The sequence below is a fragment of the Anomalospiza imberbis genome, chromosome 1 (genome assembly GCF_031753505.1).
Source record: "Anomalospiza imberbis isolate Cuckoo-Finch-1a 21T00152 chromosome 1, ASM3175350v1, whole genome shotgun sequence".
In the NCBI taxonomy this organism is placed as follows: domain Eukaryota; kingdom Metazoa; phylum Chordata; class Aves; order Passeriformes; family Viduidae; genus Anomalospiza; species Anomalospiza imberbis.
Window position 1 is genome coordinate 66,671,707 of NC_089681.1, and position 13,910 is coordinate 66,685,616.

Genomic DNA, 13,910 nt, shown 5'->3' on the forward strand with positions numbered 1-13,910 from the left:
TCTCTACTTAGTTATTTAATTTAAAATAATAGCTAAGGGGTAGATTTATACTGCATATAATTTGGTATAAATGTGGACTGCAGATGAAAGAAGTTTTTTCATCACTTCTGTTGATACTAACCTGATGGTTGTGTGGCCTGGATGTTCACTGACTGGATGGACACCAAAAAGTAGAAAAAAAGTATCGTTTGTTGATTCAGCAAACTGAAGCAACACACACAGCAGCCATGTGACTACCAGATCTGGTGGAAAGAAGGGTATGAGACTAAACTGTAATGGCAAAAGGTGGGTTTATTGCTTTTGGCAGCAGCCCACAGTTGCACTGGATTATGCGGAAAGTGGTGGGGAGAAAAGCTTTCTTCTAGAACCTGAGCATTAAAATCCCCATAAGGCCATGGGGATTTAAATAGCTCCATAAGTTGTGATATACTTTGTGAACTTTGGGTAATCATTTAGCTCAGGTCATAGTAATCTAAAAACAATAATAAAAGAGCAAAGTTTTCAACATAAGTGGTGGAAGACTCAGGAGCTTTTGACTCAAGCTAGAAATCCAGACTGTTAATTAACCTGGCAACTGTAAAGAAATCTGCTGACCTCATCACCAGCAATGTAACTTTCAGCAATGTCATGGAAGTCAGAAAACCTGTGAGGTATTGGAGACTTTACTGTTCTTTCAAGCAGGAATGTTTTTTCATCTGGCTTTTGTGGTGCCTATAGCTTCTACTGGCCTGTTGCAGAATCAATGTTTGGAATTGTTCTTGTTCACATTGATTTAGTGAGTTAGCTGAAAGAAATTCTCTATAAACCTTTTCCCTAGAGAAAGCTTAGAGGGGAAAAAATAGCATTAAAAATCAGCTTACTTCCTGTGAACTCTTTTCTTTTTTTTTTTTGGCGGTGGGAAGGGGTTACACTATACACACACACACATATATATATATATATATATATATATACACACATATATATATATTGCAATCTTCTTATTCATGCTCATCTATTTTGGATGAGCTACCATATCCTGATATTTATTCAGATTGTTAGGTCAGGTATGGAAAATAATTGGTCTAGAGATCTAGGTTCAATTTCAGACTCTGAGGACAGAATTGGTTTTACTTCTGTCAAGAGATGCTTTTCTGTGATCGCTTTCAGGATAAGGAAAATAGTCAATTGCAGCTACTATTATTTTTGTGAAGTTCTGCTTGAATTCTGTAACCACAATGGTTTTAAGAACCATTTTGGATTTTGTTTTCAGGGTTTAAGAAGATTTCTACTTGACTCATGAGATAATGCGACCTTTCTTATATCCAAATCTTTGAGATCAGAAGAAAGGAAAATTTCAAACTCTTGATGTCAGGTAAATTATGTAATACTATTGAAGGCAGATATTAAGCAGGCTGCATTGAAATGTTTAAATAAGGATAAGGGATTTGCCTGCATCCAAGGCACCTGTTCAGAAAGAATAATTGAAGTTGTGATATGAATTACAGAAAAGAATTCTGAATTATAGAAAAGAATTCTCTTCCTAAAATGAATTGTTCTGATTTGCTTGGAAGAACCAGATTCAGGGTAGGGTGAAGTTTTGTTGCTACATTATCTGCAGTGCTTTCTCTTTGTTCAGTTGCAAGTTAAAGCTGTGGTGGTATGCAAAATCTAAGTAGTGAAATGTGGTTTGGCATGTTACAACAGCTAGTGATCCCATATCTCTCAGAAGAATTGCTTTTAGTCCTTTTAACTGTATTACTTCTATATGAAAATCAGATCTTTATCCAGCTTGATTGTCTTCAGTTTAGGAGCTTGGAGTGTTCTTAAAATTTATGTAAAAAGCAGATTCATTAGCACCCCCTCTTAAATGATATTATGAGGCTACTGCTTATACTCAATGATCTTTGTGGGTCCCTTCCAGCTCAGCACATTCTGTGATTCTGTGATCCAGGAAAGACTAAGTCGGTGTTTACCAGAAAAACACAGCGTGACTTGAGGCCTGGTGGTTCTTGATGTAGTGTTTTGACATTTTCTCTGACACCCTGCTACAGGGCGTTCTCCCTTGATGGAAATGTAGGTCAGTCTCAGGGTGACTCTGGGTCTTATTTCAAAATTTGTTTTCACCTGAATTTAAGTAGAGAGGATGTTTCTTGTTGGGCATAGCTGTGCTTCAGCTCTGTAACATTAACTTTATTGCAGGCTATAACTTAAAGCATATGAACAGGTAAGCAATGGAATACTGACATTTTATAGTGCTGCAGTGATATTCATCAGATATCAGTAATTAAACCTGAGGTTTCATGAGGGGAGTTCAGATTTTCTGATTTTGTTTTCTATCGATCTGGAATTAACTTTTATAACCTCAAAGGAAAATAAATGTGTGTTTTCAAGTCAAAGGATACTGATGCTTACTTTCCAGAGACTCTCAATGTATTTTAATACTGAAATGTGAGTTGTTTATACTACATCAGTAATATTAAACAAATTTATTACAGAGGCTGTGCTGTGTAGTATTTTGTCAATACTTCAGCTCTAACCTGATTTTCAGCAAGACTTGGATTATTCCTATGTGTCATTGTCAAATTTAAGTCCTGAGATGCAGTTTATTTATAACTGCAGTTTTTATTTATAACTGTTGTTTGTAGTATCCACGATGAAAGATTGTATTAAATTTGTAAGATGACTAAACGAGCTTCCCTTCCTTCCCCAATCTGTTGCTAGTTCAGCTTTCAAAAGTGCATTGGCACTGTGTTATCATACTGCACGTACGAGCACCAATCTGAGCTCCAATGGGATTTCCCAACTGAGCTGCTTAGTGCACAGGAGACACTTTTACTTGTGTTCCATCTCTGTCCTTTATCAGAATGCTCTGGGCTGTGTGCACTGGGCTAGAAAACAAGGATTGCATACAAGTTTTACTGCTGTTAATGTTTTTGAGCCATTGTAAATTATTGCTCATGGCTTGTTCCTTTGAAAGGCTGGTGGAATATGGGAATAGAAGTGGAAACAAGTAGAGCAAATCATAGCTCAGGTAGTGTCTGACTCTGTTAATTTTCATGATTAGGTAGGTATCAGTGGCCTTGTTTTGAACAATCCATATTAAAAAACAAGTTCCAATGTGTATCTTGTTCTCTCATTTCTCCTCTGCAGAGAGCAACATGTTGGCAGCATCAGAAGGGGTAGAAACCTGCCCTGTAGTACTTTAGAAATTTAGCATTTATTTCTAATGCAGACTATAATTATGCCCTCATCTTTCTAGAAAATGACCTAAAATTTATTTCATATTTTGCCTCAGTGAATGAGGTTTTCCTCATTGTGTCTCACTGCATGAGCATTATGGTAGTGTATAACTGATTTCCTACATGACCTCTTCCCTGCTTGTAGCTTTGTTTGGGATGTGATTTTTTTAGTCTATGAAAAGGTATTTAAGAGCTATCCAAATAGTAAATCCTTGTTTTTCACTTCCAGAAATGATTTAGTATGTCTTTGAAGGGTGTGCAGAGATCACTACTAACATTGTAAATATGTCTTTCAAGATTTGCCAACATTACATATGTAGCACTCAATCTTGGGTTTCAGGAATAATTTCTAAGTGAATTGATCCATGAATGCAATTTTATAATATTGATAAAATGCCAAGTGCTATTCTGTAATAAGATGGCTGCACAGTTGCAGGGTTTTTCTAATGTTATATTTGGAATGTTTGTCAAAGACCCAACAATAAACAGAGAGAGGCAGCATGAGGACAGCACAGCTGTTGTCCCAAGTTTCTTGAGTCTCTGCATGCCTGGCTGTGGCCAGAGTGGGTAGCTTTTTTATCTTTGAATTAGACTCTGAGGAGATCAGATGGGTATCAGAAGAATTTCACCTTCTGATGAATTCAATTGAAGCATCTTGTAGGATCATCTGGTAGATTTCTTCTGCCCTTGCAGTGGCAAAGTACATTTGTTCCCTTATTCCCTCACTGGTACGAGAGAAGAGAGTTCTCTTAGATGTGAAGAAGGACTGAGTGTGTATGGTTGTGATGTTGTAGAAAGTGCAAAATGAAAAGTTGTCTTCTTTGCCTGCAAGTTTGTGCTGAAGCAACAATTAAGCTCTGAGATTTAATGGCTTAATTTTATTTGGACATAATTGCCTTACTTGTTGTCTCTTCTGGTTATTTTTGTAATGTCTCCTGTGGACTGTTTGTACTCTGGGTTGAAAGAGAATGTAGGAAAGTAGTTTACTCAGAGGCTCTTCAGATGCATTTGAAGTAGCATCAGGTAGTTTTCAAGTGATTATACCTAGTCTGTTGAATAAAATTCTCTCAGGTTTTTTTTTTCTGAACATCTTCCCATGTAAAACCTGCAGACCTTCTATGAAAGATTCAACTTATACCTTCACAAAGAGTCGCAATAATGGACAAGCAAAACAAAACTCATAGTAGCTTTTAGCCTTTCATTTAAAAAGCTTTTGTAATGGACTTAAAACTTTGGATTCTGGCTACAGGTTGTCAGGTACAACAACATGTGCTTATTTTGCTGTTATTGTTCTTCTTTAGCAGTGTTACAGATAAATGCTAGGATCTGTCCACCTTTCTTTGCTTTTAGTCCATTAAATTTGTATTCAAGTTATAAAGTATTCCGGCTTCTAACACTGCCCTGTGTTCTTGGGGAGATGTGAACTATGTAGTTATAATGAACTGGGCCAAACTATTCTCATGGAATCAGAGAATCACAGAATGATGAAATGATTTGGTTTGGGTTGGAAGGAACCTTAAAGATCACCTAGTTCCAACCCCTCTGCTGTGGACAGGGACACTTTCTTCTAGACCTGGTTGCTGAAAGTCCCATCCAGCCTGGCTGTGAACACTTCCCAGGGTCATCCACAACCTGGGCAACCTGTTCCAGTGTCTCATCAGCCTCACAATAAAGGATTTATTCCTATTATCTAATTTAAACTGACCCTATTTCAGCTTAAAGCCATTCTGCCTTGTCATGTCATTACAGACTCTTGTAAGAAGTCCCTCTCCAGTTCATGTATACCCCCTTTAGGTCCTGAAAGGTGCTATAAGGTCTCTCCAGAGCCTTCTCTTCTCCAGGCTGAACAACCCCAGCTCTCTCAGCCTGTCTGCATAGGAGAGGTGCCCTTGGACATCTTTGTGACTTTCCTCTGGACTTGCTTCAACAAGTGCATGTCCTTCTTATGTTGAAGGCCCCAGACCAGAATGCAGTACTCAATATTCTGAATATATGATGCAAGATTGCAAAAAGATGAAATTCTGTGAAGAGTAATGTGAGCATCTTACAAAGGTCAGAGCAGAGTCATGTCTTTATAGTCATGTGTTTGTAAAACAGCTTTAAAAAGCCTAGATACTAAACGTAAATATTTTTTCTCACATCTGATTTTGATGAGGCATTAAAAATCCTTCATAATTTTAATTCTATTTCCTATGTAATTTTCCTCTCTATTTCTGTTGTGGTTTGACCCCAGCTGTCAACTAAGGCCCATGCAGCCACTTGCCACTTGCTCACAGTGGGCTGAGGGAGAGAATCAGAAGGGTAGAAGTGACAAAAACTTATGGGTTGAAATATTCAGTTTAATCAGGAAAGCAAAAGCCACACATGCAAGGAATTCATGCACCACTGCCCATGGGCAGGCAGCTGTTCAGCCATCTCCAGGAAAGCAGGGCTCCATCACCTGTAACAGTGACTTGGGAAGACAAATATCATTACTCTGTATTTTAACAATCTGGCCTGGTTTTCTTCTGTGTCTTTAGGACACAAGTCTCTGTTTGTATTTGAAATATATTATGTTTTTGGGGAGTTTCCACAGTCTAAATAATATATAGAGTCACATTAGCTGAGAGTTTGCATAATCTACAGTGAATGCTGTAGATTAAGGAAAGGATGATGCATTCCAGAAGGAGTAGACGTTCTCAGCTGTTGTTTGGAGTCTTCATTAAATTACTGGAGATGGTATGCCTTCCTAATGTTATGCACTCAATTTTAAAACAGTTTGAGGCATGATCCAACAAAAGGAACATAATGTATTAGTAGCTCATTAAAATTCAAATTGTCCTTAATTCATAGCCTGTGTGTCATACCCCTCATGGTTTTATTTTGCTTCTAATGTTGCATAACTTGGTTGAAGCTAATGCTTTATTTTAAATTCTATAGTACTCCTTTCTGGGGTAATTTGTTTTCAAATGAAAGACAAAAGAATTCTTAATTTAAATGTTTGTTAATAGAATAAAGCATGAGGCTTCCTTAGAAGGCTAATGTTTAATCATGGGCATCAAGTGTTCTATTTTATTTGTCTTATGTTCTGCAGCAATATATTCCTGGGGCAGAAGGAGGTACCAGGGTTTTCAAAATTCAAAACAAGAGGTCTTATTTGTATGTATTCATAGCAATTTGTACAGATATAGCTAAAAGGTGTATATATAGAAGGGCAGGTAAAAGGAAAATTAAAAAACAGGTCTCATACTGTCAACCCTTTCATTTGTCTTGTCTGCATCAATGAATTTCATACCAAACACTTAATTAACAATAGCATTCAAAAATACCCAGCCAGTTTTGTTATGAAACCACCCCTGTGTTTCTCCTGGCAGCCTTTTACATGTCAGTAAACAAGTGTCATGGGTTAAACCTAGCCAGCAGCCAAGTGCCAGTGTAGGGTCACTCCTAAACTGTTACCCCAGGAAGGACTGGCCTCTGGGGGTGAGAATAGACGTGTTTCATTTTGGCAAGGTGGAGCTTCACCTTCTGCAGGACAGTGCAGGAGGAATGCTTTGCAGTGGGGAGGAGGGTCCTCAAAAAATTCCTGTAAGCCTTCCTGTAAGTGCTAAAAAGTTCCTCCTCAATGACAGCTCTCAAATGTTTTAATATATTTGTACTTCAGACAGTGCAATGCTGTATAAACATTGTAGGTCCTGTTCACTTGGCTGACGTTTATACCAGTTCATTGATTTGAGCTCAGTAAAATAAAATCTTCTGTAAAACCGTGATAAAAGGTAAGGTTGAATATGAGAGATTTCATACTACAATAGAAGATCCTGTGGCTATCCAAGCATGATATTCCTGGTGAATGGCACATTGCTACTGCTTTTCGTAGTGAACTGCTAACAGGCTTCTCTCAACTTTTTTACAAATATTCTTCCAAAAAGTAGAGGGGCAATTGGTGGATTTGTATTACTATTGTAACTGAAGGTGTACAATCAGAAACTTATTTTCTGGCCTAGGGAGCAGTGCAGCAGAAGGAATAAAACATTTTGGGTTTAAAGTAGCAAAGTAGACTGAACAAATAGCAAATATGGGGATAAAATTATTTGGGTTATGACTGAATTTTTCATCCGAAATTCATAGTGTTTTTGTGAAAAGCTAGTTTATTTTTCAAGGGATACCAAAGAAGTTTTTTCAGTTGGCATGCTTTGCAAGTTTTTTTTTAATATGTGAAATAAATCAGGATAACATAGCGATATATGGAAGCTTTCCATAAAGTTTTTATAATGTTCAGTTCAGTGTGATGAATAATTAAATTTGGCATAGTTGTATAATAAGTAGGCATAATATCGAAGGCAGATAGTGCCTGATTTGACAGCTTCAATTCTCAGAAATGATTTCACAGAAGCCCTTCCAGGTATTTCTTCATTTGCACCTGGACTTACTGATCCTTCTGAAATGTCTGTGCATGCTTGGCTTTTGTCACCACGTCAGAGCTTAAATGCTGGTTTGCTGTGAGATCTGCTCTGAGAAGTGCTCTGGCTAAATGAGTTATCCAGCTAATAAAATATTGATGTTGGGAGCCTAGTTCTGGCTGACATTCCTTGTGTCACTGTTTGGCATGGTATTGGATGCTGACACTGTGATCCTGTTGTATTGGCAGGCTGCTCCTTAAGCACTGCCTGTGGATATTTAGGGTAGAGGATATGCACTCCGTGCTTTTCAAGCCCTTGGACAGTGCTGCTGTTAGGATGATAGTCTACTTGTTAATGTTTTGTAGCATTTAGATCAGGTTACATTAAAGTGAACTGACTCAACAATTTGGGATCTAATAAAAGCTTTTCTGTTGGAATGGAGCTCCGTTGAATATATTTCTTTTTCCACCTTGGTGTTTTCCTTTTGTTTGATATCTGCATATATCTCTTTAATTTGGATTCTTAAAGGATTAATAACATCAAATCTTACATAAGTAACAGTGTCATTTTTAAATGTGCAGGAGGAGCAGATCTGTGCAGAGAACACTTACATTTGTGTGGTTAATTTTTAGAGCAGAATTGGAATTTTTTCAGAATTGTAATCAGCACTTTGGGTACAGTGTATTGATTTTTCTAAAAGATAATGAAAACATCATTCATTTTAAAATAGCATTGCAGAATGTAAAATTTTTGGCTGCATGTGGGGTTACTTGAAGTGTATGTCATAGTTCACATAAATTCCCTATATATGCTGTTAGGAGAGCTAAACCTATTATTTTCCATGCTAACTTTGGAAAGTGAATATAATTCTCTTTTAATTTGGCAAACTTTATAGCACTTTGAGCATATAAAATATGCATTGTGTGCTCCTTTGTCACATTGCATAAAATTGACATATCCAGGATGTTAGTAGCAGTCCTCAAGAGAGAAACCTCAGAATTGCAGCTCTAACTGATGCCTTGACCTTTACAAATACCTGCTTTAATTTGGTTTACAGGTGTAAAACGAAGGTGTATGCAGACAACCTTCCCACGACAAGCGTTGTCATTGTGTTCCACAACGAGGCCTGGAGCACGCTGCTGCGGACCGTGCACAGCGTGATAAACCGCTCCCCGCGGCACATGCTGGAAGAGATCGTCCTCGTCGACGATGCCAGCGAGAGAGGTAAGGAGAGCCTCGGTGCCTAACATGCTGCTCGTTATATTTCGAAAACTGAAGCTGAATTGATGTGGGTTTAGCCCTCTTTAGCAAAACACAGCACCTGGGGCAGGGAAGGCAGAGGGGCCAATGCCCGTTTTGAAATACAGATGGAGCATTCTGCTCTGAAAGCTGGTGTAACTTCATCTGTCCAGTTACTTTTCTGTTGGCAGCATGGACTTTGTGTTTTGCTACAGTTTTAGTGTTTTCCATTTAGAATTTTAGCACATTCATACAGCCTGAGGGTGTTTAATACTTGAATCACCTAGTGAATAATAGCAAAGGCAACTCTGTTTGTTGCACACGTTTAAATTTACTGTCACTGCCACTGTTAGGCTTGGCGTTCAGAGGGATCAATTTTGATTGTTCAGTTCATGGGAAGTTAAAATTCAGTTTCTGTGCTTCAGGAGGTTCCATTTCTTAATAAATAGTGCTCCAGATGAAAACTCGATGCTACAGAATGACACTTGCTATGTGTAATAAGCAAAACTTGAAGCTGATTTTTTTGTGAAATATAGTAATATTATTTAGATTTTAATCTTCATAGTATTTTTAATTGCAGTATATTAGAAATAAAAATAATATTCTATATAATACTTAACATTTAATTTTGGTTAATAGTTGATATTTGGCTTGTTCTTTACTTAATATTTCTTGATGGTATGGGTTATGAAGTACTTCTTTTCCTTATGTTTGCAAATGGAGGTGAGAGGGTATGGTTTACTAAATAAAACATATCTATGTTTTTATATTGATCCACCTTTTTTTCCCTTCTGTTTCTATTTTGAATGTTTTCTACCGGAACCAATGTTGTAGGCCACTAGAGAAAAAGTCTTGACAGTCACCAGCTGTAGGTTGTTGCCTATATCAGAAGGAATTCCCATGTGTAAGACATAGAAAGAGTTTTACAGCATGCTGACCTCCCAGCCCGTTGCTTCTCATTCTAGTGATGCAAAATTCACGTTTTGCTGCCTATGGTAATTCCAGCTTCAGAGCAAGATGTCTTGATTGTTGTCCAGGTGCCAACAAGATCTGCCCAAGATCTGTGTGTACGAAGAGAGGCGCTGGATTTGCCCCAAGTAGCTCTATGATACACGGGTTATAGTGTAACAGGAGGTTTTAGGATAGTTAGGAATTTACTGTGGTTAATGGGAGCTTTTGTAGCTGAAGAGCATTAGAAGTGGATTTTTGCTCTACTGCTAAGGTGGTAGCAAACATACCGAGTTGCCCCTTCACGTTATGCGTGTGTACGTGTTGGCTGGGTAGGTGTGGGGCACAGCTGCCTGTGGAGCATGGACAGATCCCATCAGCCAGCTGAGCTCCCACCGCTCTGCTTTCCTGAGGAAGCACAGCACACGCACTCGGGCTGTGTTTGCATTTGTCTCTGCTCCTTTCCTCTCTTGGGCACCCTCACTTGCTTTTGCTTTTCCTTTTTACCCAACTCTAAATGTTCCAATGCAATTTGGAAGAAAGAACAGAAGCATTAAATACAATTACATTCCGGCAGCAGAGGAGAAATGCCTATGCAAAATGCCACAGAAATGTGTTCCAGATTAAATGAGAGGCATGATCAACTTTTGCTTTTACAAAGGCACGACATCCAATTTTTGCTTTTTGCATTTGTGGATAATTTGTAATTATACTCCTTGATTTGTTGTAGTTTTTAACCTTTATGTAAAAATTCTAAATTTTATTTATCAAAACAGTTCTTGGCACTAATTCAAATCAGTGCTAATTATTATTTGTGACAGGTCAGCTTTCAGTATGACCTAGAAATAAAGAGCAAGCTAATATTAGAATATGTAGACATCATATTACTTATGTTTTGCCTCTTCAGTTTCTGTTTTAGAAAAAATCAATTTGAACGTAGCAATAAGATGTCCTCACTATGAATCATAGAATTTTAGTCCACTTAAAAAAGCATGTGGCTTTCTCTAGATAAATTTTCTGTTTCTGTGTTTGGTAATAAAAACATATTAACTTAATTCCAGGCTGAAAGATAGAGCATGTCATACTTTCTTTGGTGCTGTTACTGAACCTGTTCCAGCATTTCTTTTTGAAGCCTGTGATCTTCATTTCAGATCACTTAGGCATCTTTTATTTGTTGTTATTTTCAACAATTACTGAGAGGGGTTATTTTTGTTCTGTTTTCCAAGAACTTGTTATGGTTCCATCAAGCATGCTTTTACATTAAACAAAATAGAAGGGTACGATGCCTGAAGATGTGAAGGGTTTGTGTTTGCTACTTAAGCATTCTGTTTGTGTTGAATTAAAACTGTGTACTTTTCCAGAAAAATACAGTGTTCAGCCTGGGTATTGTATATTGAATTCTAACATCAGAGTTATTTTAATTGAAATAAAGTAAGCATTCAGTCTGCCTGAAGCACACTTTGTACCTGCTAGTGTCATGCTCTTAGAAGAATGAATTTGCATAATAGCATGCATTTATTTATACCCAAAAGAAAAGCGTTGGAGAAACAAGACATATCTGTAAAAATTGTTCTCTAGTTACTGATCAGAACTGCAACTTTTGTTTTGAAGTATTGATCTTTGGTAACTGGTTTGAAACAGTTAACAGGAGAAATCACAATTAGCTGGTACCTCAGACTAGGTCAGCACCCAGTAGCCAATTGTGGTAGGCAGATTGCATCAGGAAAGACCACATCCACAGAACTTAGCTACAGAGATACAGGTCAAAGCAACGTGACTGCAACTAAATCCTGCCAACAATACTTACAAAAATATTCATACTTCTTAAGAAAATGTTTGCATGCTCATAAAACTGATAAACCTACGTTTTATTGAAGTTTAATAAAAAAAGTATTGAAACCTAATTTTTCATTTATATTCATATCAGTGTGACTTGGTAATAGAATTGGTGAGGTATTTTTCAACTAATGCACTTAGTTGACTCGAACTGAATATATTTGCTCTTTTGTCTTCCTCAGTTCTGCTACTTCCACAGAAGATGCTCAGTCCTAGGTAAAACTATGCACCCTTTTGACAGCGAAAAGGCTTGAAAAGAATATCCACCACAAAGTGTTATAGTTATACCTATGAAACAACATGAATTCTTAATGTTCCAAATTAGGAGCATTGTGGAAATGTTTGTTTTTTTAAAATATTATCAAACCTCACTCTTGGAAGTATATGAAGCAATGCTAAAAAATTAGTCAGCTCTAATCCTGGGTCATTTATAAGCAGCTGACTCTGTAATGCATAAAGCTTCTCATCTCAGTGTTCAGTTTAGAATTTAGTATGACCAATAGCTTTGTATAAAAGTCATCTCCATGCCTTTATCCTGATGTTTCTTGTAGGCCAAAGTGTATTACATTCATTAAAAGATTATTCAACTACTTGGATATTTTTTGAAAAAATACAGTCTTGAAAATATCAAGTCTTACGTTATAAGAAACTATTACTAGTTTCTGGATGCATGACTAATCAAAAAAAGCTACTTTCCTGCTACTTGAACAAATGGAGCAATTTGTAAGGGATGTGTATTGCTCTTAGAGAGGGTGTTCTTGAGGGAAAATAGCTGCTTAGATTTGAGCATTTTACCCTAAGTGCTGGTAGCAGAGGAACTTCGGAAATCTTGATGCTTGAATTATTTACTATAATTTTATAGGGATGAGAGATCAAGCTTTATCATTTCTGCATATTTTGCTGGAGCTCTAGTGATATTTTAAGGACGCAGTTACTGGAGGTCTGTCACGATGTTTTGTTTCTGGGAATAGTCCCTTCTGCAGTTTTGAACAAGGTGATAGTTCTTAAGAATGTTCTTATGGACATGGTTAAACATGACAGAAGGACTATTCTTAACCTTTTTCCCTCTGTAGTGAAAACACTGCACATATCTCTGATTCTTTCTTAGAAAAAAAAGAAGTTAAAAGTCCTTGATAAATTGAAATTTTAAACATTTTACCGAGAAAATACAGGTAGGACTTAAGATTTTCATGTGCAATACATTGAGCATGACTTTCTGTAATGCAAGTTTGTGTTTTATGCAAATTCTCGACTGGCTGCAGTTGTATTATTGCAATCTTTCTCTCTTCCCTCTGCCAGAATTTTACCATTCTGTTAATGTAACTACATTCAAGAACCAATGTCACACGCCATATTAATTAATTTAAGTTTAAAAGTGTATGGAACTACTTTAAAAGCTTATCAGTATTACATCTGAGATGTGCAGAGAAATATATTGATTTGTGTGACTTGCTCATCAGATGGTGAGCATAGAGAGAAATGCTGCATGGTCTCTCTGTGTACATCATCTGTACATTAAAGCGATAAACATTGCCATGATACTAGTTCTTTTAAATTAGAGGCTTTGGAAAGCTACACTGTAAAGAGATGAGACTATATTTGCTACAGACTCAGTTGTGATCTCTGTGCTCAACCCACCCCAAAAGTCTTGCAAAATGTTCAGACATGTACACTTGGTTTGTACTAAGAAACATGTATTAATTTGAGTCTCTGTTCGTATGCAAAATAAGAATTAAGTTGCTTTGAGTTTCTCTGGAGACAAATATTTAGATGTATCAAACTCTTATGTACTTTTAGCACAGTTTAGCTTTCAAGACACATTAGAACTTATTTCTGTGGGTTTTAGTGGCAGTCCAATAATGCACAGAAAAAAATGAGAATACAATTAGAACTCATTCATCTGGAGAAGTGGTGAGGAATGGTAATCACCTTCCAGTCAACCCTCTGTCTTGAGGTTTACAAGAGTCACTAAGAGCTCATGCTGAGCTTTCCCCCCCACCCCTCCAGTGTCACACTTATTTTTGTATAAGGTACTTTCTACCTTATGTGAATCCTACTACAGGCCATGCACTGTTGTGGTACAACTTTCAACTCCCATGTGCCTTGAGTGTACAATCTAATATTCCATAGCTGAGCAATAAGATTATTTTGCCTTTTTTACACATTTTGAAACTGCGAGTTATTGCAGAAGTCTGTTTCTGTGACTGTCCATTGCATTCTCCCTCACTTCCTTGTTCTTCCTTGGCATCAGTCATCACAACCCAATAGCTCTTTTGGAGTGCAAGTA

The 13,910-nt window shown here is 37.2% G+C and overlaps 1 protein-coding gene across 3 annotated transcripts in view; it reads left to right on the top strand.

The window, feature by feature from the left end:
• GALNT1 (polypeptide N-acetylgalactosaminyltransferase 1) overlaps positions 1-13,910 on the top strand; it is an 86,897-nt gene that overhangs the window by 54,904 nt on the left and 18,083 nt on the right. For all 3 annotated transcript variants that reach the window (XM_068195631.1, XM_068195612.1, XM_068195622.1), the window contains one exon: positions 8,658-8,824. In XM_068195631.1, coding sequence (XP_068051732.1) covers positions 8,658-8,824 — 167 coding nt within the window. The remainder of the gene's footprint in view (positions 1-8,657; positions 8,825-13,910) is intronic.